This window comes from Pristiophorus japonicus, chromosome 4 (genome assembly GCF_044704955.1).
Source record: "Pristiophorus japonicus isolate sPriJap1 chromosome 4, sPriJap1.hap1, whole genome shotgun sequence".
Lineage (NCBI taxonomy): Eukaryota > Metazoa > Chordata > Chondrichthyes > Pristiophoridae > Pristiophorus > Pristiophorus japonicus.
This window is the reverse complement of record NC_091980.1, coordinates 8,387,153-8,414,682: the sequence shown is the minus strand read 5'-3', so window position 1 is coordinate 8,414,682 and position 27,530 is coordinate 8,387,153. Positions and strand designations below refer to the sequence as shown.

General features: G+C 53.4%; 1 protein-coding gene across 1 annotated transcript in view; it reads left to right on the top strand.

Annotated features, from left to right (window-relative positions):
- rbm22 (RNA binding motif protein 22) overlaps positions 1 to 26,260 on the top strand; it is a 33,924-nt gene extending 7,664 nt beyond the window's left edge. The window contains exons 2-11 of the mRNA XM_070877995.1: positions 3,977 to 4,030; positions 8,156 to 8,185; positions 12,818 to 12,950; positions 14,066 to 14,166; positions 17,691 to 17,863; positions 18,778 to 18,978; positions 19,904 to 20,068; positions 22,052 to 22,143; positions 23,850 to 23,984; positions 25,550 to 26,260. Coding sequence (XP_070734096.1) covers positions 3,977 to 4,030; positions 8,156 to 8,185; positions 12,818 to 12,950; positions 14,066 to 14,166; positions 17,691 to 17,863; positions 18,778 to 18,978; positions 19,904 to 20,068; positions 22,052 to 22,143; positions 23,850 to 23,984; positions 25,550 to 25,683 — 1,218 coding nt within the window. The 3' untranslated portion in view covers positions 25,684 to 26,260. The remainder of the gene's footprint in view (positions 1 to 3,976; positions 4,031 to 8,155; positions 8,186 to 12,817; positions 12,951 to 14,065; positions 14,167 to 17,690; positions 17,864 to 18,777; positions 18,979 to 19,903; positions 20,069 to 22,051; positions 22,144 to 23,849; positions 23,985 to 25,549) is intronic.
- Positions 26,261 to 27,530: the final 1,270 nt, after the last annotated feature.

The window sequence follows — 27,530 nt, the reverse complement described above, 5'->3', positions numbered from 1 at the left end:
GGTCTGCCACTGTGTAACACTGGGGTACAGTATTGGTGGGTACAGGTCTGCCACTGTATAACACTGGGGTATACAGTATTGGTGGGTACAGGTCTGTCACTATAACACGGGTACAGTATTGGTGGATACACCTATATAACACTGGGGTACAGTACTGGTGGGTACAGGTCTGTAACTGTATAACACTGGGGTACAGTACTGGTGGGTACAGGTCTGTCACAGTATAATGGGGTAAAGTACTGGTGGGTACAGGTCTGTCACTGTATAACACGTGTACAGTACTGGTGGGTACAGGTCTGTAACTGTATAACACTGGGGTACAGTACTGGTGGGTACAGGTCAATCAATGTATGACACTGGGGTACAATACTGGAGGTTGCAGGGCTGTCACTGTATAACACTGGGGTACAGTACTGGTGGGTACAGGTCTGTCACTGCATAACACTGGGGTACAGTACTGGTGGGTACAGGTCTGTCGCTGTGTAACACTGGGGTACAGAACTGATGGGTACATGTCTGTCACGGTATAACACTGGGGTACAGTACAGGTGGGTACAGGACTGTCACTGTATAACACTGGGGTACAGTACTGGTGGGTTCAGGTCTGTCCCTGTATAACACTGGGGTGCAGTACTGGTGGTACAGGTCTGTCACTGTATAACACTGGGGTACAGTACTGGTGGGTACAGGTCTGTCACTGTATAACACTGGGGTACAGTACTGGTGGGTACAGGTCTGTCACTGTATAACACTGGGGTACAGTACTGGTTGGTACAGGTCAGTCACTGCATAACACTGGGGTACAGTACTGGTGGGTACCGGGCTGTCACAGTATAACGGGGTAAAGTACTGGTGGGTACAGGTCTGTCACTGTATAACATGTGTACAGTACTGGTGGGTACAGGTCTGTCGCTGTATAACACTGGGGTACAGTACTGGTGGGTACAGGTCAATCAATGTATGACACTGGGGTACAGTACTGGAGGTTGCAGGGCTGTCACTGTATAACACTGGGGTACAGTACTGGTGGGTGCAGGTCTGTCGCTGTACAACACTGGGGTACAGTACTGGTGGGTACAGGTCTGTCGCTGTATAACACTGGGAAACAGTACTGCTGGGTACAGGTCTGTCACTATAACACTGCGGTACAGTACTGATGGGTATAGGTCTGTCACTGTATAACACTGCGGTACAGTACTGGTGGTGTTCAGAAGGATGAGGGGTGATCTTATAGAAACATTTAAAATAATGAAAGGGATAGACAAGATAGAGGCAGAGAGGTTGTTTCCACTGGTCGGGGAGACTAGAACTAGGGGGCACAGTCTCAAAATAATGGGAAGCCAATTTAAAACCAAGTTGAGAAGGAATTTCTTCTCCCAGAAGGGTTGTGAATCTGTGGAATTCTCTGCCCAAGGAAGCAGTTGAGGCTAGCTCATTGAATGTATTCAAATCACAGATAGATAGATTTTTAACCAATTAACGAATTAAGGGTTACGGGGAGCGGGCGGGTAAGTGGAGCTGAGTCCACGGCCAGATTAGCCATGATCTTGTTGAATGGCGGAGCAGGCTCAAGGGGCTAGATGGCCTACTCCTGTTCCTACTTCTTATGTTCTTATGTTCTTATGGTCTTATGAGTAAAGACCCAGTCTACTCAATCTGTCATCATAAGGTAACCCCCTCATCTCTGGAATCAGTGTCGTGAATCGTCTCTGTACTCCCTCCAAAGCCAGTATATCCTTCCTTAAGTAAGGTGACCAAAACTGCACGCAGTACTCCAGGTGCGGCCTCACCAATACCCTGTACAGTTGCAGCAGGACCTCCCTGCTTTTGTACTCCATCCCTCTCGCAATGAAGGCCAACATTCCATTCGCCTTCCTGATTACCTGCTGCACCTGCAAACTAAAGATCCCTCTGCACCGCAGCATATTGTAATTTCTCCCCATTCAAATAATATTCCCTTTTACTGTTTTTTTTCCCCAACGTGGATGACCTCACACTTTCCGACATTGTATTCCATCTGCCAAACCTTAGCCCATTCGCTTAACCTATCTAAATCTCTTTGCAGCCTCTTTGTGTCCTCTACACAACCCGCTTTCCCACTAATCTTTGTGTCATCTGCAAATTTTGTTACACTACACTCTCTCCCCTCTTCCAGGTCATCTATGTATATTGTAAACAGTTGTGGTCCCAGCACCGATCCCTGTGGCACACCACTAACCACCGATTTCCAACCCGAAAAGGACCCATTTATCCCGACTCTCTGCTTTCTGTTCGCCAGCCAATTCTCGATCCATGCAAATACATTTCCTCTGACTCTGCGTACCTTTATCTTCTGCAGTAACCTTTTGTGTAGCATCTTATCGAATGCCTTTTGGAAATCTAAATACACCACATCCATCGGTACACCTCTATCCACCATGCTCATTATATCCTCAAAGAATTCCAGTAAATTAGTTAAACATGATTTCCCCTTCTTGAATCCATGCTGCGTCTGCTTGATTGCACTATTCCTATCGAGATGTCCCGCTATTTCTTCCTTCATGATAGCTTGAAGCAGTTTCCCCACTACAGATGTTAAACTAAGCAGCCTATAGTTACCTGCATTTTGTCTGCCCCTTTTTTAAACAGAGGCGTTACATTAGCTGCTTTCCAATCCACTGGACCTCCCCAGAGTCCAGAGAATTTTGGTAGATTATAACGAATGCATCTGCTATAACTTCTGCCATCTCTTTTAATACCCTGGGATGCATTTCATCAGGACCAGGGGACTTGTCTACCTTGAGTCCCATTAGCCTGTCCAGTACTACCCCCCCAAGTGATAGTGATTTTCTCAAGGTCCCTTCATACAATCCTGTGACCAGCAATTTTTGGCATGGTTTGTCACTGTATAACACTGGGGTACAGTGCTGGAGGGTACAGGTCTGTCACTGTATAACACTGGGGTACAGTACTGGTGGGTACAGGTCTGTCACTGTATAACACTGGGGTACAGTACTGGTGGGTACAGGTCTGTCACTGTATAACACTGGGGTACAGTACTGGTGGGTACAGGTCTGTCACTGTATAACACTGAGGTACAGTACTGGTGGGTACAGGTCTGTCACTATAACACTGGGGTACAGTACTGGAGGGTACAGATCTGACACCGTATAACATTGGGGTACAGTACTGATGGGTACAGGTCTGAAACAGTATTACATTGGGGTACAGTACTGGTGGGTACAGGTGTGTCGCTGTATAACACTGGGGTACAGGACTGGTGGGTACAGGTCTGTCACTATAACACTGGGGTACAGTACTGGTGGGTACAGGTCTGTCACTATAACACTGGGGTACGTTACTGGTGGGTATAGGTCTGTCGCTGTATCACACTGGGGTACAGTACTGGTGGGTGCAGGTCTGTCACTGTATAACACTGGGGTACAGTACTGGTGGGTACAGGTCTGTCACTGTATTACACTGGGGTACAGTATTGGTGGGTACAGGTCTGTCACTGTTTAACATTGGGTACAGTACTGGTGGGTACAGGTCTGTCACTGTATAACACTCGGGTACAGTACTGGTGGGTACATGTCTGTCACTGTATAACACTGGGGTACAGTACTGGTGGGTACAGATCTGTCACTGTATAACACTGGGGTACAGTACTGGTGGGTACAGGTCTGTCACTGTATAACACTGGGGTACAGTACTGGTGGGTACAGGTCTGTCACTATAACACTGGGGTACAGTACTGGTGGGTGCAGGTCTGTCACTGTATAACACTGGGGTACAGTACTGGTGGGTACAGATCTGTCACTATAACACTGGGGTACAGTACTGGTGGGTACAGATCTGTCACTATAACACTGGGGTACAGTACTGGTGGGCCTGTTGTGAAGTTGTCACGTTTCCAGACTTGTGTTTGTTCTTGTTGTCCTTTGTTGCGAGTTGTATTGTGGAGATGTCACTGACACTTTCTCTATTGTGCGATTAGGATTTTCCCATCCTGTGCCAGACATGCCTGGGAGAAAACCCGTACATTCGAATGGTGAGTTCTGTGTTGGGTTTGCACGCGTGGCGGTTTGGGAAGTGGGATGGTGATTGTTTATTTCTATTGTCTCATAAGCCCTGAACCACAACGGCCAGGTCTGTTGGTGTGAACAAGCCGAGATTTGTGGAAATCAATGGGAGCGCGACCCGAAATGTGAAGCTCTCTGCAATGCAACTGAGTGACTCATCACACAGAAAGTAAAGAAGGTCGTGCATTAATATAGCGTTTATCACAAGCTCGAGTGTCCTAAAGCGCATTACAACCAAGGCTTGGCAGTCAGTTTTCACACAGCACGCTCCCACAAACAGCAATGTGATAAGGACCAGACAACCTGTTTTAGTGATGTTGGCTGAGGAATAAATATTGCGCCAGGACACTGGGGAGAACTCTCCTGCTTTTCTTCAAAATAGTGCCATGGAATCTTTTACGTACACCTAAGATTGCAGACTGGGTCTCGGTTTAGCATTTCATCCGAAAGACAGCACCTCCGGCAATGCAGAGCTCCCTCAGCACTGCCCCTCCGACAGTGCGGCGATCCCTCAGTACTGCCCCTCCGACAGTGCTGCACTCGCTCGGCACTGCCCCTCCGACAGTGCGGCGATCCCTCAGCACTGCCCCTCCGACAGTGCGGCGATCCCTCAGCACTGCCCCTCCGACAGTGCGGCGCTCCCTCAGCACTGCCCCTCCGACAGTGCGGCGCTCCCTCAGCACTGCCCCTCCGACAGTGCGGCGATTCCTCAGCACTGACCCTCCGACAGTGCGGCGCTCCCTCAGCACGACACTGGGAATGTCAGCCTAGATTTTTGTGCTCCTGCTTCTGGAGTGGGACGTGAACCCATGACCTTCTGACTCTGAGGAGAGGGTGCTGCCCACTGAGCCACTACTGACACTTATAAGCGAAGGCAATCCTTATATAGCAGGATAATGTCGAACGTGATGTAGATTGTAGCTTGGTGTATGTGTGAATTTCCTAACTTTAATATAATTTATTGCATACGATAAAGTCCAGAGCAAGAAAATATAACTCAACTCATCAAGCTCATTCTATCCAGTGTCCCGTGTTCGTTTAATCTGTCATGGGCCCCAATCTCACCACTGTTTGATTCTCCTAACCATCGGTTCCTTACCCTCCCTGCGATGGGAAATTAAAATAATTAAAACAGTGCTGTTAATTTCTCTCAAAAAAAATGTCACATCCCCACTGACACCTGGGAATCCCCGGCCCAAGACCGCTCAAAGTGGAGGAGGAGCATCTGGGAAGGCGTCGAGCACCTCGAGTCTCTTCACCGGGAGCACGCGGAAACCAAATACAAACAGCGGAAGGAGTGTGCGACAAACAAAGCCCCCCCACCCACCTGTCCCTCCAACCACCGTCTGCCCCACCTGTGACAGAGACTTGTTGCTCAAACGGCAATTTCGCTAGTCGTGTGGCTAGTAGTTGCCTGCGACGGTTCCAGAGTTAAGTACCAAATGACACACTAGCCAAAGGCGGTACCGTTAATGTTCATTTAATGCAGAAGTACAAGACTCACTACTTGCACTTTATATTGCCCAATAGGTCCGGTCCGTACTAACACTGTTTTGTCAAGGGTCTCTGCTTCTGCTGAGTGTTGCTCCTCGGTTCTCGCTGCCTAGGTGGAGTTTCCCATCGGGTTTATACTATTCTGTAATCTGGCCCATCACCTTTGACGACACATTTGTTTGTGCCCTGGTAATTTGGTTATTCTAGTTACCATCTGTCCCATTTCCTTGATTACATTTTGTCTGTACCCTGTTGATTAGTATATTCTCTAGTTACCATGACTAAGGAACCATGACTAATCAAATTTCAATTGGTAATTCATTTTATGTTCAAGGCACCTTAGCCTTACTTTTGGGGGTCTTTCCATTTTATGTTGCCGTAGACTGTAGATCCCGCATCGGACTCCTCAGTCACCTGGGAACTCACAGTGTGGAAGCAAGTCATCCTCGATTCCGGAGGAGAGCCGAAGCAGAAGGGACCCCCTCCTTCCCCCAATCCACCATCTCAACAGATGTCGATCCAGCTCCTTGTTTAAAGTTGTCCATTGCTCCCGGACCATCTCTGTTCTGTGGGGGGGGGGGGGGAAATGAATGTCGGAATTCTGAAATACAATCGGGGAAACGCGAAGCAGGCCAGACAGCATCTGCACAAACGTCTGTCAACATCAAACTGTATCTCCTGTTTAAACAAGCAGAGAGTGGTCATTGGTATTTTCCAACATTTGCTCCTCTTTAGCCGGGAGTGTGACCCCACCCCCACCCTAATCTCCGCACTACCGAGGGATCTTAGGTCTCTCCCCCGGTAAACTCAAGGTTTGGGAATTTATGGGCTCGGGTCCCGTCCTCGTTGTTAAAACTGTTGGTTAATGAACTATCCTCAAGTATAAGATCGGTGTTAATCTGCATTTTGTTACCAATTTAAAGTGAAGAAGATGATCATAGGCTGTACAGGTCGTACCTCCCTTATCGGGAACCCTCGGGACCCGGCCGGTTCTGGATAAGGGATTTTTCCGGACGAGGGGTGGTCACGTTAAATTGGATGGTACAGGTACTGAGCAAGGGGGGGGATATCGGGGCTGGCTGGCTTGGGGCTGGGAGTGCGGCAGAAAGATCATGGAGGGGGGCGGTGGATCGCGGGGTCAGGCCAGCGATTGCGGGCGTCGGCAGCGAGGAAGTCCTTCAATTTGTTCACGTCGGAGTTCTGCGCATGCACCACCCGGTGGCCGGGAATGGTTCTGGACGAGGGGTGGCTCCGGATCAGGGAGTTCTGGATAAGAGAGGTTCAACCGGTACCTGTTTATGTATCGCCCACTGGAGACTTGAGCACATAATCCAGGCCGACACTCCCAGTGCAGGACTGGGGTGCCGTCTTTCGGATGAGACGCCATGAATGGCGGAGCAGGCTCGAGGGGCCAAATGGCCCACTCCTGCTCCTATTTCTTATGTTAAACTGAGGACCCGTCTGCTCTCCCGGGTGGATGTAAAAGATCTCATGGCGCTATTTTGAAGAAGAGCCAGGGAGGAGTTCTCCTCGGTGTCCTGGGGCCAATATTTATCCCTCAACCAACATCGCTAAAAACAGATTATCTGGTCATTATCACATTGCTGTTTGCTGTTACAACAGTGACTACACTGCAAAAGTACTTCATTGGCTGTTAAGCGCTTTGAGACGTTCTGAGGTCGTAAAAGGCGCAAGGGGCTCATTCTCTGTGAGATACATTGGTGCGTCATAGGCAGTCCCTCGAAGCGAGGATGACTTGCTTCCACGCCAAAAAGGGGTGAGTTCACCGGTGTTTTAATGAAGGACCTAATATTCCGGATCCCGAACTACATGTTGAAGGGTGGAAGATGCCTGTGTGTGGATTTTTTTAACGTGGGTTGGCCGTTGCACACCAGCCACCACACGGGCTTGACAGAGCGAGGTCTTGGTCCAGTGGCAAGGGTTAACCAGGACGACTGGAGACCAGCTCTGCTGCACGGGCCTAGTGCGCACACATATCGCACAGTGTGGGCTGGGCCCGTGCTGCCCCTGGGCCCTCGCCTCTTCTGGGCCCCAACTCACGCCTCTCCTGGGCCCCGATCACATCCCTCTACGAACTCTCGCCACTCCTTCGCCCCGACCTCACCGCTCCTGCTGTACCTGCCCACGCTCCAGTCAGCCGTCGCCCTCCTGCAGCAGCACGCGCTGCTCCCTGCAGTGGTATGCCGCCGCACGCTGTTTCCAGTAATGGTCCCGGCCTACATCGGTACAGACGCCCCGTGGAACTCGTTCTTGGTGTGTGTGTGAGCCCAGAAAGTGACAGCTATTTGACTATGGTAGGCACCGCAGTCAGATCTGATTCCATCTTGGCCCAGAGTCCGCACACCGGCACGCACCTCCTCGTTGGCTTTGCCGGCCCGCTCACCCTCTCTAATCCAGGGAGCATTGGGCCAGTTACAGCACCCTCTACTCCCTCAGCCGGGCCCAGGGTATGAACCCAGGATTGCCTTTCCTTTCTTAATGTAATAACAAATGGTGCTGGCGGAAATCATTGCCCTTAGCGTCGGGACCCTGACATGGGCTTTCATTGTGTCTAACGTGTTGTTTTTTTATGATTTCAGACAAAAGAAAAATATGGGAAAGAATGCAAGGTGCGTATGTGTCTGAGGTTCGAAGCGCAGTCTCATGCACTCCCGTTCATCCTGGTACTCCCCGTACACTTTAATATCCCACCCAGGCTAATCCCACTCTCCTCCTCACTCCCTGTACACTTTAATATCCCATCCAGGCTAATCCCACTCTCCCCCTCACTCCCCGTACACTTTAATATCCCATCCAGGCTAATCCCACTCTCCTCCCTCACTCCCCGTACACTTTAATATCCCATCCAGGCTAATCCCACTCTCCCCCCTCACTCCACACCCCTTTAATATCCCACCCAGTCTAATCCCATTCTCCCCCTCACTCCCCCCACCTTTAATATCCTACCCAGTCTAATCCTACTCTCCCCCTCACTCCCTGCACCCTTTAATATCCCACCCAGTCTAATCCCACTCTCCCCCTCACTCCCCACACCCTTAATATCTCACCCAGTCTAATCCCACTCTCCCCACACCCTTTAATATCCCACCCAGTCTAATCCCACTCTCCCCATCACTCCCCGTACCCTTTAATATTCCACTCGGTCTAATCCCACTCTCCCCATCACTCCCCGTACCCTTTAATATTCCACTCAGTCTAATCCCACTCTCCCTCACCCCCCACACCCTTTAATATTCCACTCAGTCTAATCCCACTCTCCCTCACTCCCCACACCCTTAATATTCCACCCAGTCTAATCCCACTCTCCCCACACCCTTTAATATCCCACTCTCCTGCTCACTCCCCGTACCCTTTAATACCCCACCCAGTCTAATCCCACTCTCTCACTCACTCCCCGTACACTTTAATATTCCTGCTCCTCAATGATCTGCATAGTTCTATTCTGAAGCTTGCAACAGATTTCCTCATTCTAATCTCATCTCTGTCTAAAGAATCGTTTCTAACCTGCCTCTAATTCCAAATATATAAACTTGTTGATGCATTCTGCACCATTTAAAAATGATCCCTCCCTCTGCTGTGACAGCTCTGTCATGTACCGATTTCTTTGGCATTAAAACATTTGAATTATCAGATTTGAATTCAGCAATCTTGAAAACACATGTCTGTAGACGGTAAGTTTAACAAACCTCTGCAGCGATGTGCTGTGTACACTTCTGGCCACGATCAGGCGCTGTGCGGGCATGTAATGCCGGGCTAATTTTTCCACACAGCACCAACTGGTGGCTGGAATTGGATAGTACAAGTTTCAGTTCACATTGTACGTTGGTGTTGGTGTACATTGCAAATCCACAAGGTGGCAGGAATCAGCCAGACAGTCTGAAAGCTAACATGCAGGTTCAGCAAGCAATTAAGAAAGCAAATGGTATGTTGGCCTTTATTACAAGAGGATTTGAGTATAAGAGTAAAGAGGTTAGAAATTGCCCTCCACCGGAAATGTGGTTCACCTACCCTTTTTGAAGTGTTCATCCATTGCGGCGACCTGGCCGGCGAACATCAGCTCCTCTGAGTTTGTTTTCCAGCGGGGCGGAGGTGGATCATCGTGGGGGCGGGGCGCAGTGTCCGTCACAAGTGGGGGTGGGGTGAAAGTTGAGGCGGGACGGGAGGGAGTGCCCGCAGCTGGCGCTGATGATGTCATCGCGCTGGCGCGTCACAACGTCGCTCCCCTTCAGTTAAAGGGGAAGGCCGCTGCGAACTCCTCATTCATTTTACTTGGGTCCACTGGGCCACCAGGGAGGGTTTCGGTCGGACCAAGAGTAAAGACGTCTTACTGTAATTATACAGGGCCCTGGTGAGACCACACCTGGAGTGTTGTGCACAGTTTTGGTCTCCTTACCTAAGGAGGGATATATTTGCCATTGAGGGAGTGCAGCGAAGGTTCACCAGACTGATTCCTGGGGTGGAGGGATTGTCCTATGAGGAGAGATTGAGTAGACTAGGCCGATATTCTCTAGAGTTTAGAAGAATGAGAGGTGATCTCATTGAAACATACAACATTCTTCAAAACTCTCGTTCACCTGTGCTCGCTGACATCCATCGGCTCACGGTCCGGCAACACCTCGATTTCAAAATTCTCGTCCTGGTTTGCAAATCCCTCTCTGGCCCTCGCCCCGCCCTATCTCTCTAATCTCTTCAAGTCCCACTACCCTCTAAGGTCTCTGCGCTCTTCCAATTCTGTCCTCTTGCACATCCCCAATTTTAATCACTCCACCATCGGTGGCCGTGCCTTCAGCTGCCTGGGCCCTCAGCTCTGGAATTCCCTCCCTAAACCTCTCCTCCTCCTTTTAAGATGCTCCTTAAAACCTCCCTCTTTGACCAAACATTTGGTTATCTGTCCTCATCTCTCCTTCTGTGGCTCTGTGTCATATTTTGTTCGATAACGCTCCTGTGAAGCGCCTTGGGATGTTTTACTACGTTAAAGGCGTTCTATAAATACAAGTTGCTGTTGTTGTGAGATGTTCCTGCTCTGTCTGGCTCAATAACAGGGACTTAAAAAAAAAAAAAATTACAACATAGTGATCATTCCTTTTTGTCAGAGTCATATCTTTTATCGATTTTTAGCTACAGAAACTAAAATTGTCATTAAAGACACTAACAACATTGTCATTATTCTGTTATGCTGTACGGTCTTATTTTACCATGACCGTATATTAAACAACTTCAAAAACAGGTCAAAAATTGGCATGCTTAAATTATTTTCGGAATAATAAATCCACAGAGCCTTGTAATGCTCTTTCGGTCTGTATTTGAAATGTTCTTCCAGCCGTTAATCGCCACTCTGCCAACTTCGAGCAGGGTCTCCTGCGATCCCCATCCTAAAGTAAGAGTCCCACGGGATTCCCATTCCCGTTCCTCGGCCCCCGGCCAGCGGGGAAACCTCGGGCGCCTGTCAAAACGCAGTGCTTGAAATCATTTGGCTGCAGACACGAAGCGAGACCAGTAAACAGGACACAGTCGGCGGGGATCTTCGCCCTCAGTCGCGCTAACTTTGCCGCTCCCGATCACTTGTGTGGCGACGAACTACACGCGTGCTTTCTGATCATCGCTGCTTGCCTCGCCTCTTAGAATCACAGAATCATAGAAACTTATAGCACAGGAGGAGGCCATTTCGGCCCATTGTGTCCGCGCCGGTCGACAAACAGCTACCCAGCCTAATCCCTCTTTCCAGCTCTAGGTCCGTAGCCCTGTAGGATACGGCACTTCAAGCGGCCATCCAAGTATTTAAATGTGGTGAGGGTTTCTGCCTCTACCACCCTTTCAGGCAGTGAGTTCCAAACCCCCATCAAAGAAATTTCCCCTCAAATCCCCTCTAAACCTCTTACCTATTACTTTAAATCTATGCCCCCTGGTTGTTGACCCCTCTGCCAAGGGAAACAGGTCCTTCCTATTCACTCTATCCAGGCCCCTCATAATTTTATACACCTCAATATGGTCTCCCCTCAGCCTCCTCTGTTCCAAAGAAAACAACCCCAGCCTATCCAATCTTTCCTCACAGCTAAAATTCTCCAGACCAGGCAACATCCTGGTAAATCTCCTGTGCACCCTCTCTAGTGCAATCACATCTTTCCTGTAATGTGACGACCAGAACTGCACACAGTACTCCAGCGATGGCCGAACCAGTGTTTTATACAGTTCAAGCATAACCTCCCTGCTCTTGTATTCCATGCCTCGACTAATAAAGGCAAGCATTCCCTCAGCCTTCTTAACCTCCTTATCTACCTGGCCTGCCACCTTCAGGGATCTGTGGACCTGCACTCCCAGGTCCCTCTATTCCTCTTTGCTCTCTCCTGTCCCTCGTGTGACGAGGTGACCAGGGCACCACACCGAGAATGCCAGGGAGCGTTGCAAAAAGCAGTTTTCCTTGTAAGCCGCGCGGCTCTCTGGACCTCCCGCGCAGCCGGATGAGAAAAAGCGCGCATGCGAGGTATTGTGAATGGACCGAGAGGCCAGGCATCCACAATAAACATTACCGGGAACATTGGTTGTAACTCAGAAGAACATAAGAAATAGGAGCAGGAGTAGGCCATACGGCCCCTCGAGCCTGCTCCGCCATTTAATACGATCATGGCTGATCTGATCATGGACTCAGCTCCACTTTCACGCCCGCTCCCCATAACCCCTTAAGCCCTTGTCGGTTAAGAAACTGTTTATCTCTGTCTTAAATTTATTCAATGTCCCAACCTCCACAGCTCTCTGAGGCAGCGAATTCCACAGATTTACAACCCTCAGAGAAGAAATTCCTCCTCATCTCAGTTTTAAATGAGTGGCCCCTTATTCTAAGATCATGCCCCCTAGTTCTAGTCTCCCCCATCAGTGGAAACATCCTCTCTGCATCCACCTTGTCAAGCCCCCTCATAATCTTATACGTTGCGATAAGATCACGTCTCATTCTTCTGAATTCCAATGAGTAGAGACCCAACCTACTCAACCTTTCCTCAAAAGTCAACCCCCTCATCCCCGGAATCAACCGAGTGAACCTTCTCCGAACTGCCTCCAAAGCAAGAATATCCTTTTGTAAATATGGAAACCAAAACTGCACGCAGTATTCCAGGTGTGGCCTCACCAAATACCTTGTATAGTTGTAGCAAGACTTCCCTGCTTTTATACTTGAGGAAGGTTTTTACTGGTGCTCTAAATGCTGAGGATTGAGTTGAACCTATTTCTCCACCTCCCCGCCCCCTCAGATCTGCTCCAGGCCTTTCACCGTCTTCCGCTGGTGTCCAGGAGCCCGAATGCGCTTTAAGAAGACAGAAGTCTGCCAGACATGCAGCAAGCTGAAGAATGTGTGTCAGACATGCCTTCTCGACCTCGAATATGGTGAGTGTTTCTGTGAATTCAACCGCCGTGTGAGTGGGAGGGCGGGTGGGGGGGGAGAGCTCACAGGTGGCTCTTGCAGCGACGCCCTTCACACTCAAATAGCCTCCCGGAAGACTTACTGGGTGAGGGTATCGAGGGATGCGGAGAGGCGGAGGGTAAATGTAGTCGAGGTGCAGAGCAGCCGTGGTCTGACTGAATGGCGGGGACCAGGCTCTCGACCGGAACGGTTAGGAATAGGAGGGGCTGAATGGCCTCCTCCTAGTCCTAACCGTTCCGCTCTAGAGGAATAACCATTTGGGGCTCGCAGCTTTCCATCATTTAAAAAATGTCCTCCGAACCTAAAACAATTGTTAGCCCTGGCTCAGTGGGTAGCGCTCTCGCCTCTGAGTCAGAAGGTTGTGGGTTCAAGTCCCACTCCAGGGACTCGAGCACACAAATCTAGACTTGACACTCCCAGTGCAGTGCTGAGGGAGTGCTGCACTGTTGGAGGGGCAGTACTGAGGGAGCGCTGCACTGTCGGAGGTGCCGTCTTTCGGATGAGACATTAAACTGTGGACCCGTCTGCTCTCTCAGGTGGATGTAAAAGATCCCACGGGCGCTACTTCAAAGAAGAGCAGGGGAGTTATCCCCGGTGTCCCGGGGCCAATATTTATCCCTCAATCAAAATAATAAAAAACAGATTATCTGGTCAGTATCACATTGCTGTGTGTGGGAGCTTGCTGTGCGCAAATTGGCTGCCGCGTTTCCCACATTACAACAGTGACTACACTTCATTAGTACTTAATTGGCTGTAAAGCGCTTTGCGATGTCCGGTGGTCATGAAAGGCGCAAGTCTTTTCATTGTGGCATTTAGGAGATAAAGCAAGCCTGAAATGTGCGTAATTTGTTCTACTTTGTCCATATTTACTATGCGTAGCACCCTGAATATTCGCGTATGCACTGCATTGTTATACCGTCCGTTGTGCAATTGCTGTGCCCCCGACACGGCATCAGGTTGGTGCGTCAGTGACAGCTTTGCCCGCTCAGTTATCTGGCGTGAATGTGCGCGTTTTGCCCGTCGGGCAGTGATGAAGCCGGTTTAAAGACTGTCTCGTTTCCTTCCCGTGCCTTGCTAGGTTTGCCCATCCAGGTCCGCGACGCCGGGATATCGCTCAAGGACGAGATGCCCAAGTCTGATGTTAACAAGGAGTATTACACGCAGAACATGGAGAGAGAGGTGATTGTTGTCATTTAACCTCGAGCGCTCGTCTGGAAGACTTTCGAAGTGAAGGGTGAGGGAGCCAGGAGGTTACGCCAAACCTTTATGAAACACAAGAGTTCGGCCCCAGTTGGCGTAATGTGTCCAATTCTGGGCACCGCACTTTAGGAAGCACGCCGAGGCTTTGGAGAGGGTGCGGAAGAGATTTACAGGAATGGTTCCAGGGACGAGGGACTTCAGTTATGTGGATAGACTGGAGAAGCTGGGGTTGTTCTCCTTGGAGCAGAGAAGACTTGAGGAGATTTGATCGAGGTGTTTAAAATCATGGATTTAGACAGAGTAAATAAGGAGAAACTGTTCCCATTGGCGGAAGGGTCAATAACCAGAGGACACAGATTTAAGGTGATTGGCAAAAGAACCAGAGGCGACATGAGGAAAAACCTTTTACGCTACGAGTGCTTAGTATGCAGGTACAGCAAGTGATCAGGAAGGCCAATGGTATCTTGGCCTTTATTGCAAAGGGGATGGAGTATAAAAGCAGGGAAGTCTTGCTACAGCTATATAAGGTATTGGTGAGGCCACACCTGGAATACTGCGTGCAGTTTTGGTTTCCATATTTACGAAAGGATATACTTGCTTTGGAGGCAGTTCAGAGAAGGTTCACTAGGTTGATTCCGGAGATGAGGGGATTGACTTATGAGGAAAGGTTGAGTAGGTTGGGCCTCTACTCATTGGAATTCAGAAGAATGAGAGGTGATCTTATCGAAACGTATAAGATTATGAGGGGGCTTGACAAGGTGGATGAAGAGAGGATGTTTCCACTGATGGGGGAGACTAGAACTAGAGGGCATGGTCTTAGAATAAGGGGCCGCCCATTTAAAACTGAGATGAGGAGAAATTTCTTCTCTGAGGGTTGTAAATCTGGAATTCATTGCCTCAGAGAGCTGTGGAAGCCGGGACATTGAATATATTTACGACAGAAATAGACAATTTCTTAAAGGATAAGGGGTTATGGGGAGCGGGCGGGGAAGTGGAGCTGAGTCCATGATCAGATCAGCCATGCTCTTATTGAATGGCGGAGCAGGCTCCAGGGGCCGTATGGCCTACTCCTCCTATTTTTTATGTTCTTATGATCTGGAATGCACTGCCTGATAGGGTGGTAGATACAGATTCTATTTGTAGCCTTCAAAGTCTTCCTTTCAATAGAAAATCGGATGAATATTTGAAGGGATATGGGGAAGGAGCGGAGGGAGAGTGGGACTGATTGGATGGCTCTTCGAAAGAGTCGGCGCAGACTCGATGGGCCGAATGGCCGCCTCCTGTGCTTTACTGTTCTATGATTGTATGATATATGTACAACAACAACTTGTCTTTGTATAGCATCTTTAAAGTAGTGAAACGTACCAAGGTGCTTCACAGGAGTATTATGGGATAAGAAAAATTTGACATTGAGGCACACAAGTGGATATTAGCTCAGGTGACCAAAAGCTTGGTCAAAGAGCTAGGTTTTAAGGAGCATCTTGAAGGAGGAGAGAGAGGTCGAGAGGTTTAGGCAGAGAATTCCAGAGCTTGGGGCCCAGGCAACAGAATGGTGGAGCGATTACAATCAGTGATGCTAAAGAGGGCCAAATTAGAGGAGCGCAGACATCTTGGGGGAGTTGTGGGGCTGGAGGAGATTACAGAGATAGGGAGGGGGCGAGGGCCATGGAGAGATTTGTAAACAAGGATGAGAATTTTGAAATCGGGGCAATGCTTAACCGGGAGCCAATGTAGGTCAGCGAGCACAGTGGGTGATGGATGAACGGGACTCGGTGCGAGTTAGGACACGGGGCAGCGAGCACAGGGGGTGATGGATGAACGGGACTCGGTGCGAGTTAGGACACGGGGCAGCGAGCACAGGGGGTGATGGATGAACGGGACTCGGTGCGAGTTAGGACACGGGGCAGTGAGCACAGGGGGTGATGGGTGAGTGGGACTTGGTGCGAGTTAGGACACGGGGCAGCGAGCACAGGGGGTGATGGGTGAGTGGGACTTGGTGCGAGTTAGGACACGGATCAGCGAGCACAGGGGGTGATGGGTGAGCGGGACTCGGTGCGAGTTAGGACACGGGGCAGCCGAGTTTTGGGTCACCTCTAGTTTACGCAGGATAGAATGTGGGAGGCCAGCCAGGAGTGCGTTGGAACAGTTTGCGCCTCAGTAGGTAAGTTTGGGCATCTGGGTCCTGCGTCAGGGGGCGCAGCGCTAAGGGAGGCGTTGTACACCTCTCGTGGCGCAAGGATGGGAATCTCCCGAGCTAAAGAGCCGGTCCGGGAGCGCTCCGAGAGAGGCCTGGGGGGAGCGGGGGAGAACACAAGAACATTCCCAAAACATTGCCCACACCAGCACGACACAAATTGCAAAACAAATTAATAGAGCAAACTATCGCAGTTACCTCAGGAGTCCATTGCTCACCTCCCCGCTGTCGGTATAGGTTACCCGCCCCGATTTCCCAGGCGTTTGCTGCGGGGCGGACGGGTCGGTCGGGAGTCAAATCTCCCGCCGGTGTCGCGACCAGGGGGCGTTGTACACCGGGCGCAGCTCTTCCGGGCGATGCTGCTCCGCGCCGCCGCTAAACCCGACCCCGGGGATCGCCGCGGGGCGCTGGAGGCTGACCGCCCGCCCAGAACACCTCACCCCCGCCATTGCCGCCGCTCCGGGGCGAGGAACGGAGCGCAGAGGAGCCGGAAATCCTGCCCTTGGAGTCATCCTGAGGTCATGAACGGGCTCTCAATAAATGCGAGTTCATTCTTTCTGTGGAGAGACACATCCTGTGACAATAGAATGAGACTACTGCCTTTACTGCCCGAGTTGGTTCAACGAGTTAGTTGGCAAAGCAATCTTTAATTATCTTTGTAGAATCGTACAGCACAGGAGGTGGCCATTCGGCCCATCGAGCCTGTGCCCGCTCTGACAGAGCGATCCAATCAGTCCCACTCCCTCTGCTCCTTCCCCATTGCCCAGCAATTTTTTCCATTCCAAGTATTTATCCAGTTCCCTTTTGAAAACTACTATTGAACGCCCTTTCAGGCAGCGCGTTCCAGATCACGGCAACTCGCTGCGTAAAGACATTTCTGTTCATCTCCCCCTCAGGTTCTTTTGCCAATGACTTTAAATCTGTGTCCTCTGGTTACCGACCCTGCCACTGGAATTTAAAGTTAATTTTAATGTAAACTTAGAGCCCGGCCGTTCAGGGGTGAGTCAGGATGCACTTCTTCACACAAAGGGCACTGGGAATCTGGAACACTCTCCTCCCCACCCAAAAGCTGTTGAGGCTGGGGGTCAGTTGAAAATGTCAAGACTAAGATGGATAGATTTTTGTTGGACAGGGTATTAAGGGTTCTGAAACCAAGGTGAGTAGGTGGAGTTAAGCCACAGATCAGCCATGATCTCATGGAATGGCAGAACAGGCTCGAGGGGCGTAGTGGCCTCCTCCTGTTCCTCTGCACTCTGCCAGCGCACCCTTGGGGTCAGTTGTTGGGCTGACGTTTCTGCTGTCTCTCTAGATCCAGAACTCGGACGGGACGAGAGCTGTGGGAGCTCTGGGCAAGGCCACTAGCTCCAGTGACATGCTGCTGAAATTGGCCCGGACGACCCCGTACTACAAACGTAACCGGCCTCACATCTGTTCCTTCTGGGTCAAAGGGGAGTGCAAGAGGGGCGAGGAGTGTCCTTACAGGTAAGACAGGCCAGGTCTTCATCCGCCACAGAGTCAGAAGGTTGTGGGTTCAAGTCCCACTCCAGAGACTTGAGCATAAAAATCTAGGCTGACACTCCAGTGCAGTGCTGAGGGAGCGCCGCACTGTCGGAGGTGCCGTCTTTTGGGTGAGACGGTAAATCGAGCCCTCTCGGGTGAACGTAATAGATCCAGCCGGCCACATTTTCGATGAAGAGTTCACCCCAGTGTCCTGCCCAATATTTGTCCCTCAACTAAGATCATTAAAACAGATTATCTGGTCATTTATCACATTCCTGTTTGCGGGAGCTTGTTGTGCTCAAATTGGCTGCCGTGTTTCCTACATTAAAAAAAAACTGAATACACTTTAAATGTACAGAGATCATCAAAGGCACTGTGGAAATGCAAGTTCTTTCTTACTCTATCAACTCCCCTCCTCCGTGTTTCTGGCAGCCATTCCTGACCCAGATTAAACCCGTTCTCCCGAGGTAAACATAGAAAATAGGTGCAGGAGCAGGCCATTCGGCCCCTCGAGCCTGCACCGCCATCCAATGTGATCATGGCTGAACATTCACCTCAGTACCCCTTTCCTGCTTTCTCTCCATACCCCTTGATCCTTTTAGCCGTAAGGGCCACATCTAACTCCCTCTTGAATATAATCCAATGAACTGGCCTCAACAACTCTCTGCGGCAGGGAATTCCACAGGTTCACAACTCTCTGAGTGAAGAAGTTTCTCCTCATCTCCGTCCTAAATGGCCGGCCCCTTATCCTTAGGCTGTGTCCCCTGGTTCTGTTGTAGTCCATCTCTTCTCATGAGACAAACTTCTCATCCCGTACTCTTTCCCCCCCCCGCCCCATAATTTGCACGAATTACCGATTGAAACCGATTTGATTCTTTTTTTTATTTTAATCGCAGGCACGAGAAGCCGACTGACCCGGATGATCCCTTGGCTGATCAGAACATCAAGGACCGCTACTATGGCATTAACGACCCGGTGGCCGACAAGCTGCTGAAACGTGCGGCCACCATGCCCAGGCTGGACCCGCCGGAGGACAAGTCCATCACCACCCTCTACGTGGGAGGCCTCGGAGAGCAGATCTCGGAGACGGAACTACGGTAAAGTCTCGGGAATCAGACGTTGCTTGGTTACACAAGAGCGTAAGAAGTAGGAGCAGGAGTAGGCCATTTGGCCCCTCGAGCCTGCTCCAGGCTCGAGGGGGCCAAATGGCCTACTCCTGCTCCAGGCTCGAGGGGGCCAAATGGCCTACTCCTGCTCCAGGCTCGAGGGGGCCAAATGGCCTACTCCTGCTCCAGGCTCGAGGGGGCCAAATGGCCTACTCCTGCTCCAGGCTCGAGGGGGCCAAATGGCCGACTCCTGCTCCAGGCTCGAGGGGGCCAAATGGCCTACTCCTGCTCCAGGCTCGAGGGGGCCAAATGGCCTACTCCTGCTCCAGGCTCGAGGGGGCCAAATGGCCTACTCCTGCTCCAGGCTCGAGGGGGCCAAATGGCCTACTCCTGCTCCAGGCTCGAGGGGGCCAAATGGCCTACTGCTGCTCCAGCCTCGAGGGGCCAAATGGCCTACTCCTGCTCCAGGCTCGAGGGGGCCAAATGGCCTACTCCTGCTCCAGGCTCGAGGGGGCCAAATGGCCTACTCCTGCTCCAGGCTCGAGGGGGCCAAATGGCCTACTCCTGCTCCAGCCTCGAGGGGCCAAATGGCCTACTCCTGCTCCAGGCTCGAGGGGCCAAATGGCCTACTCCTGCTCCAGGCTCGAGGGGCCAAATGGCCTACTCCTGCTCCAGGCTTAACCATTGATCTCTCAACCAACATCGCCAAAAATAAATTAAATGACGATTTATCTCGTCGGTGTCTGTGGGATCTTGCTGTGTGCGAATTGGCATCTGTCGACCGAACCAAAGAGCCGCAGTTCGTCGGCCGTGGAATGCTTCGCGAAGTTTTGAGGGCTTGGGAGGTGATCTATAAATGCAACGCCTTTCTAATATTTGTTAACGTTCTACGTCGTCATTTTTGTTGTGCATCAAGGAACCATTTTTACCAGTTTGGCGAGATTCGCTCCATCACCGTGGTCCAGCGGCAACAATGTGCTTTCATCCAGTTCGCCACCCGGCAGTCCTCCGAGCTCGCGGCCGAGAAATCGTTCAACAAACTCATCATTAACGGGCGCAGACTCAACGTCAAGTGGGGCAGGTGAGCGAACCAAGAGCAGCTTAGTTCTCGAAGTTTGGGGGCCTTGGAATGTGGGCGCATTTGCTCGACAGCACACGGGCTGTTGTACTCCGTGTCAGCTGTGGCTCAGTGGGCAGCACCCTCGCCCCTCAGGCAGAAGGTTGTGGGTTCAAGTCCCGCTCCAGGGACTTGAGCACATAAATCTAGGCTGACACTCCCAGTGCATTGCTGAGGGAGCGCCGCACTGTCGGAGGGGCAGTAATGAGGGAGTGCTGCACTGTCGGAGGGGCAGTACTGAGGGAGCGCCGCACTGTCGGAGGGACAGTACTGAGGTAGCGCCGCACTGTCGGAGGGGCAGTACTGAGGGAGCGCCGCACTGTCGGAGGGGCAGTACTGAGGGAGTGCTGCACTGTCGGAGGGGCAGTACTGAGGGAGTGCTGCACTGTCGGAGGGGCAGTACTGAGGGAGCGCCGCACTGTCGGAGGGGCAGTATTGAGGGAGCACTGCACTGTCGGAGGGGCAGTACTGAGGGAGCGCTGCACTGTCGGAGGGGCAGTACTGAGGGAGTGCTGCACTGTCGGAGGGGCAGTACTGAGGGAGTGCTGCACTGTCAGAGGGGCAGTACTGAGGGAGTGCTGCACTGTCGGAGGGGCAGTACTGAGGGAGTGCTGCACTGTCAGAGGGGCAGTACTGAGGGAGTGCTGCACTGTCGGAGGGGCAGTATTGAGGGAGCACTGCACTGTCGGAGGGGCAGTACTGAGGGAGTGCCGCACTGTCGGAGGGGCAGTACTGAGGGAGTGCCGCACTGTCGGAGGGGCAGTACTGAGGGAGCGCTGCACTGTCGGAGGGGCAGTACTGAGGGAGCGCAGCACTGTCGGAGGGGCAGTACTGAGGGAGTGCCGCACTGTCGGAAGGCCGGTATTGATGGAGCACTGCACTGTCGGAGGGGAAGTACTGAGGGAGCGCCGCACTGTCGGAGGGGCAGTACTGAGGGAGTGCCGTACTGTCGGAGGGGCAGTACTGAGGGAGCGCTGCACTGTCGGAGGGGCAGTACTGAGGGAGCACCGCACTGTCGGAGGGGCAGTACTGAGGGAGTGCTGCACTGTCGGAGGGGCAGTACTGAGGGAGTGCTGCACTGTCGGAGGGGCAGTACTGAGGGAGCGCTGCACTGTCGGAGGGGCAGTACTGAGGGAGCGCTGCACTGTCGGAGGGGCAGTACTGAGGGAGCGCCGCACTGTCGGAGGGGCAGTACTGAGGGAGCGCCGCACTGTCGGAGGGGCAGTACTGAGGGAGTGCTGCACTGTCGGAGGGACAGTACTGAGGGAGCGCCGCACTGTCGGAGGGGCAGTACTGAGGGAGTGCTGCACTGTCGGAGGGGCAGTACTGAGGGAGTGCCGCACTGTCGGAGGGGCAGTACTGAGGGAGCGCCGCACTGTCGGAGGGGCAGTACTGAGGGAGTGCTGCACTGTCGGAGGGGCAGTACTGAGGGAGTGCCGCACTGTCGGAGGGGCAGTACTGAGGGAGCGCTGCACTGTCGGAGGGGCAGTACTGAGGGAGTGCTGCACTGTCGGAGGGGCAGTACTGAGGGAGCGCTGCACTGTCGGAGGGGCATTACTGAGGGAGTGCCGCACTGTCAGAGGGGCAGTACTGAGGGACCACTGCACTGTCGGACGGTAGAAACCCTGTTGCAGAGTAAGAGTGGGGCCCACTGACGCACCAACCAGTGTGGAGCATTCGTTTGGTGCACGTTCACAACCCCCAGAGATTTGCACGCTTGTGGTCGCGAGCTTCCCGTGCGCACCCGTGATCGAGCACGAGTCCTTCATTGCGCACTGGTTACCCGACACGTACCGGTGAGGTCCTCGCACGCTGGTCGTGTACCGTTTAGTGCCGCAGCCTCTCTACATTTCCGCGCCCCATCGCGGTCACACGCGCATTTCCTTCCCCGAAACACATGTGCCGATGGAGGTATTGGTATTGACTGTTGTACCTGCTGCGTTTTAGGTCGCAAGCTGCCAGAGGGAAAGAGAAGGAGAAAGACTCGAATATCACGGAGTCAGGAATGAAGTTGGAGCCTGTCCCAGGTCTGCCTGGTGGTAAGTGAAGAGCACGATTCCCCTCTCGGGATCCTACATTGCGGAGGGAGGGAACCTCGACTCTGAGTGACAATCGGTTCACACGTTCGTTACTGGTGTCGACCAGTGGCTCCGTGGGTAGGGCTCACGCCTCAGTCCGAAGGTTGTGGGTTCAAATCCCACTCCAGGGATGTGAGCACGAAAATCCGTGCAGCGCTGAGGGAGCGCTACACTGTCGGAGGTGCCGTCTTTCGGAAGATAAAACAGCAGCAACTTGTATTTATATCGCGCCTTTAACGTAGTAAAACGTCCCAAGGCGTTTACAAGAATACACATTTGACACCGAGCCGCATTAGGAGAATTTAGGGCAGGTGACCAAAAGCTTGGTCAAAGAGGTAGGTTTTAAGGAAGAGAGGTAGAGAGGTTTAGGGAGGGAATTCCAGAGCTTAGGGCCCATGCAACAGAAGGCACGGCCACCGATAGTTAAGCAATTCAAACTAGGAATGCTCAAGAGGGCAGAATTAGAGGAGTGCAGACATCTCGGGGGGTGGGGGGGGGGGGGGTGAAGTTGTGGGGCTGGAGGAGGTTACAGAGATAGGGAGGGGCGAGGCCATGGAGGGATTTGTAAACAAGGTTGAGAATTTTGCTTAACCGAGAGCCAATGTAGGTTAGGACACAGTGCGAGTTAGGACACGGGGCAGCGAGCACAGGGGGTGATGGGTGAGCGGGACTTGGTGCGAGTTAGGACATGATGCAGCGAGCACAGGGGGTGATGGGTGATTGGGACTCGGTGCGAGTTAGGACACCGGGCAGCGAGCACGGGGTGATGGGTGAGTGGGACTCGGTGCGAGTTAGGACATGGGCAGTGAGCACAGGGGGTGATGGGTGAGCAGGTCTCAGTGCGAGTTAGGACACCGGGCAGCGAGCACAAGGGGCGATGGGTGAGCGGGACTGGGTGCGAGTTAGGACACCGGGCAGCGAGCACAAGGGGCGATGGGTGAGCGGGACTTGGTGCGAGTTAGGACACGGGGCAGCGAGCACAGGAGGGGGTGATGGATGAGCGGGACTTGGTGCGAGTTAGGACACAGGGCAGGGGGTGATGGGTGAGTGGAACTTGGTGCGAGTTAGGACAGGGGGTGATGGGTGAATGGGACTTGGTGCAAGTTAAACCGAGACCCCGTCTGCTCTCTCAGATGAACGTAAAAGATCCCATGGTTCTATTTTGAAGAAGAGCAGGGGAGTTATCTCCTGTGTCCTGAGGCCAATATTTATCACTCAATCAACATCACTGAAAACAGATTATTGTGTCATTTTTTTTGGGGAGAGCTAACAAGGCAAGGGAATACACATTAAAAGGTGGGACACTGAGAAGTGCAGAGGAACAAAGGGACCTGGGAGTGCATGTCCGCAGAAGGAGTGGGAGAGGCAGAAACCCTCACCGCATTTAAAAGATTATTTGGATGTGCATTTGAAGTGCCCTCGGGACCAAGAGCTGGAAAGTGGGATTAGACCGGGTAGCTCTTGGCCGGCCGGTGGTCTCCTCTGCTGTAAAATTCAGGGGCTTTCTGCGGGTTCTCCGTGGCGTTAGCCGCGGGTGATGGGGGGAACTGAGGGCAAGCGCTCGGCCAGTCAGTGGGCAGGACCTTTCGGTGTGTTTGCGCTCGGGTGTCGCGCTGTTTAATCGGTGTCTGTTTTTATTCTCTTTCCCCCCCCCCCCCCCCCCGAAGCTTTGCCTCCGCCACCCCCAGCCATCGAGGAGGAGACCCCGACCAACTTCTTCAACCTGCCGCCCAGTGCCCCTCCGGCTGTGATGAACATATCGCTGCCCCCTCCACCGGGACTCGCACCACCGCCGCCGCCAGGTACCAGCTTCCGTCGCGAATGTATAACCGCGGTACCGCGCACCGCCAGATCTGTCGCCGCTGTGGTCACCGCAGGAACATTATGGGCACGGTAGTGTAGCGGTTATGTTACTGGGCTAGTGGATGCGGAGACCTGAGCTTAGTATATGGCGATTATTGGCATCGTCTCACCTCCTGACTCCCCAAAGCCTTTCCACCATCTACAAGGCACCAGTCAGGAGTGTGATGGAACACTCCCCACTTGCCTGGATGAGTGCAGCTCCAACAACACTCAACACCATCCAGGACAAAGCAGCCGCTTGATGGGCCCCCCCCATCCACCACCTTCAACATTCACTCCCTCCACCACCGGCGCCCCCTGGCTGCAGTGTGCACCATCTACAAGATACACTGCAGCAACTCGCCAAGGCTTCTTCGGCAGCACCTCCCAAACCCGCGGCCTCTACCGCCTAGAAGGACAAGGGCAGCAGGTGCATGGGAACACCACCACCTCCACGTTCCCCTCCCAGTCACACACCATCCCGACTTGGGAAATATATCGGCCGTTCCTTCATCGTCGCTGGGTCACAATCCTGGAACTCCCTCCCTAACAGCACTGTGGGAGCACCTTCACCACACGGACTGCAGCGGTTCAAGAAGGCGGCTCACCACCACCTTCTCAAGGGGCAGTTAGGGATGGGCAATAAATGCCGGCCTTGTCAGCGACGCCCACATCCCGGGAACGAATAAAAAAAAAGACGACGGGCCAGGGAACGCACTGGCGGGGCCTGGGAGGGAAGGCCCTGGGGGGAGGGGGGCCTGGGTGGGGCTTGGGAGGGAAGGCCCTCGGGGGCGGGCAGGGCGGTGGGGGGGTGGCTGGGGCAGGACCAGGAGGGGGACGGCCCTGGCGGGGGGGTGGCCGGGAGAGAAGACCTTCACACACAGCCCGGGAGGGGAGGCCCTGTGCCCGGCCCGGGAGGGGAGGCCCTGTGCCCGGCCCGGGAGGGGTGGCCCTGTGCCCGGCCCGGGAGGGGAGGCCCTGTGCCCGGCCCGGGAGGGGAGGCCCTGTGCCCGGCCCGGGAGGGGAGGCCCTGTGCCCGGCCCGGGAGGGGAGGCCCTGTGCCCGGCCCGGGAGGGGAGGCCCTGTGCCCGGCCCGGGAGGGGAGGCCCTGGGCAGGGCCCGGGAGGGGAGGCCCTGGGCCCGGCCCGGGAGGGGAGGCCCTGGGCAGGGCCCGGGAGACCCGGGAGGGGAGGCCCTGAGCGGGACCTGGTGGGGGGGGCCGCGAGAGAAGACCTTCGCAGGGCCTTGGAGGGGAGGTCCTGGGCGGGACCTGGTGGGGGGGCCGGGAGAGAAGGCCTTCGCAGGGCCTTGGAGGGGAGGCTCTGGGCAGGACCTGGTGGGGGGGGCCGGGAGAGAAGGCCTTCGCAGGGCCTGGGAGGTGAGGCCTTGGCGGGACCGGGAAAGTTGGTAGTTTCGGCCTGTTCCATTGTATATTGACTGCACCCTCTGTATTACGGTACACGTTCTGCGCCCTCTTGTGTTATAATTCCTGTGTCACTAACTCTTGTTTTATTCTGTCCCTCAGGTTTCGGGCCCACCTTGTTCCACGGCATGCCCCCACCACCTCCTCCCTTCCTCCGGGCCCCGGGCCCCATCCACTACCCCTCCCAGGACCCTCAGCGAATGGGCGCCCACACGAACAAGCCCAACAGCACCTAGCTCACCCTGCCCAATTGATCCTCCCTCCAGCCCGGACTGCGTCCACTGCAGTCGATCGCCAACACGGCAGGGGGCTTCGATAAGGCGGCTTCGTAAAGTGTCTTTTATAAACCCCAATCCCCAATCGTTTCCAGCGGCAATTCTTTTTTTTTAAACGTTTAGGGATGAGCAAACTTGGTTTAATTTCCCTCGCCTCTGCTTCGCTCAGCGCGGGTGAGCAGGGAGTGCCGCCTCTCTGTGCCTCTTGGCTGGGAGCTGCTTCTAACCCGGTGGGGGCTTCAACAAAACCTGGCCAAACCCTGGCAGTTCCTGAACTCCCCTCGCCAGTTAATCCGTTGAGGGACGCGGTGTCCGGGAACAGGCTCGTCGTGCAGCCGGCTCGGCCGTGAATCGGGCGCCCCTCTCGCCCCCATCGCCCTCCCTGCATTTACCGCCCCCCTCATCATGTGGCGTTCAGCGTCCGCGGTGTCCTGAAACCCTCGGCCCCTCCCTCCGTCACTGAGTTAGGCAGGGCGGCAATGGAGCTGCTGAAATTGGCCTCAGTGCCGGTGTGGGGGAGGGGTTTGGGTGGGGAGAAGGAGGAATCGCTCGCGAGGTGGGGGGGGGGCGGAGGGGGGAGAGAAGTTCTAGCCTCCGATTCCTTTCCTGCGAGGGCATCGAGGGTCAAGCTCAGCTGCGATGCTCTTTACCCTCTGATCCAAGTCCCGCTGCTCAGCTCGTGCGCCCGGGGGGGGGGGGGGGGGGATAGGGTGGGGGTCCCGAGCAACGTTCGCTTGAAGCTGTGCGGCCGTGCAGCGATCGGGAGTTCCCGCGCAGGCCGCTCACGAACATGCGCAGCCGCGCGGTGAATTTAAAGGGACCGCGCACCTAAAATTTAAACTGGAGAACTGTGCCCCCACCCTGCTCCCAGCCAAGGGTTAATGGGAATGGGGCGGGTGAGTGAGGTCTCATTTCTATAAACCACGGCACGGCTGCCATGTGTGGGTCCGACGTTGATCGTGAATGTAAGTGTGTGCGCTGATGACCGGTTCCAGCTGGTGCCTGACAGAAGTCCGCTTCCCTTATTGTTAACGTTGAGGGGGTGTTTGAGGGGGTGTTAAGGCTTATTAACTCAGGGCATGCACCTACTGCACCCCTTCCCCAACCCCCATGTTTGTCGTCTCCGGGTGTTGGGGATGGGCGAGTCAAATGACGCCTCAAAGAGCGGGCGTCAGAGTCACGGGGAGCTAAACGCCAGGACTGTAACCGGTGAGTTGCTCGTGTCTCATTTTATATCGGGGGTGGGGGTGAATTCAAGTCGCCTGCGGGCAGAGGAAGCGCTCTGTGCCCCGTGCCTCTGCCAAGCGAAAGCGCTTGGCGTTCGATTCCTGGAGCCAGCGCAGGAGAGAGTGTGGACACGGCACCGGGGTTCCGGCACAGAGAGAGAGAGAGAGAGAGAGAGAGAGGCACTGACTCGATGCCAACAAGTCCCGGCCCTGAGAGCCGGCAGTACTGCCCCTCTCCCACCCCCCTGCCCACATCCAACCCCCGGCATGCTGTCGGCCTTTGCTGTTGTGACAGATCCCTCTCCATCCCTGCCTATCATTTGTTTTGGGTGCGATGACCCCAGTTTTCTACATCCCAATGGTAATTTTGGAGCCAGGATTCCCTCCCCTCCTGCTACATCCATCCAAGATTACTTCGAAAGTCCTGCCGAAATACAGTGTCGCCTATTTTTTCACCCCCTTTTAAAAGATATTTGTACCACTTCTATTTTTTTAACCTTTTTTTGGTGGGGTTGGGGGTAACTTGCAGGAAGTGAAGGGTTATCTGTCACGGCTCCTGCGTAATTGGAGAGCGACCAAACT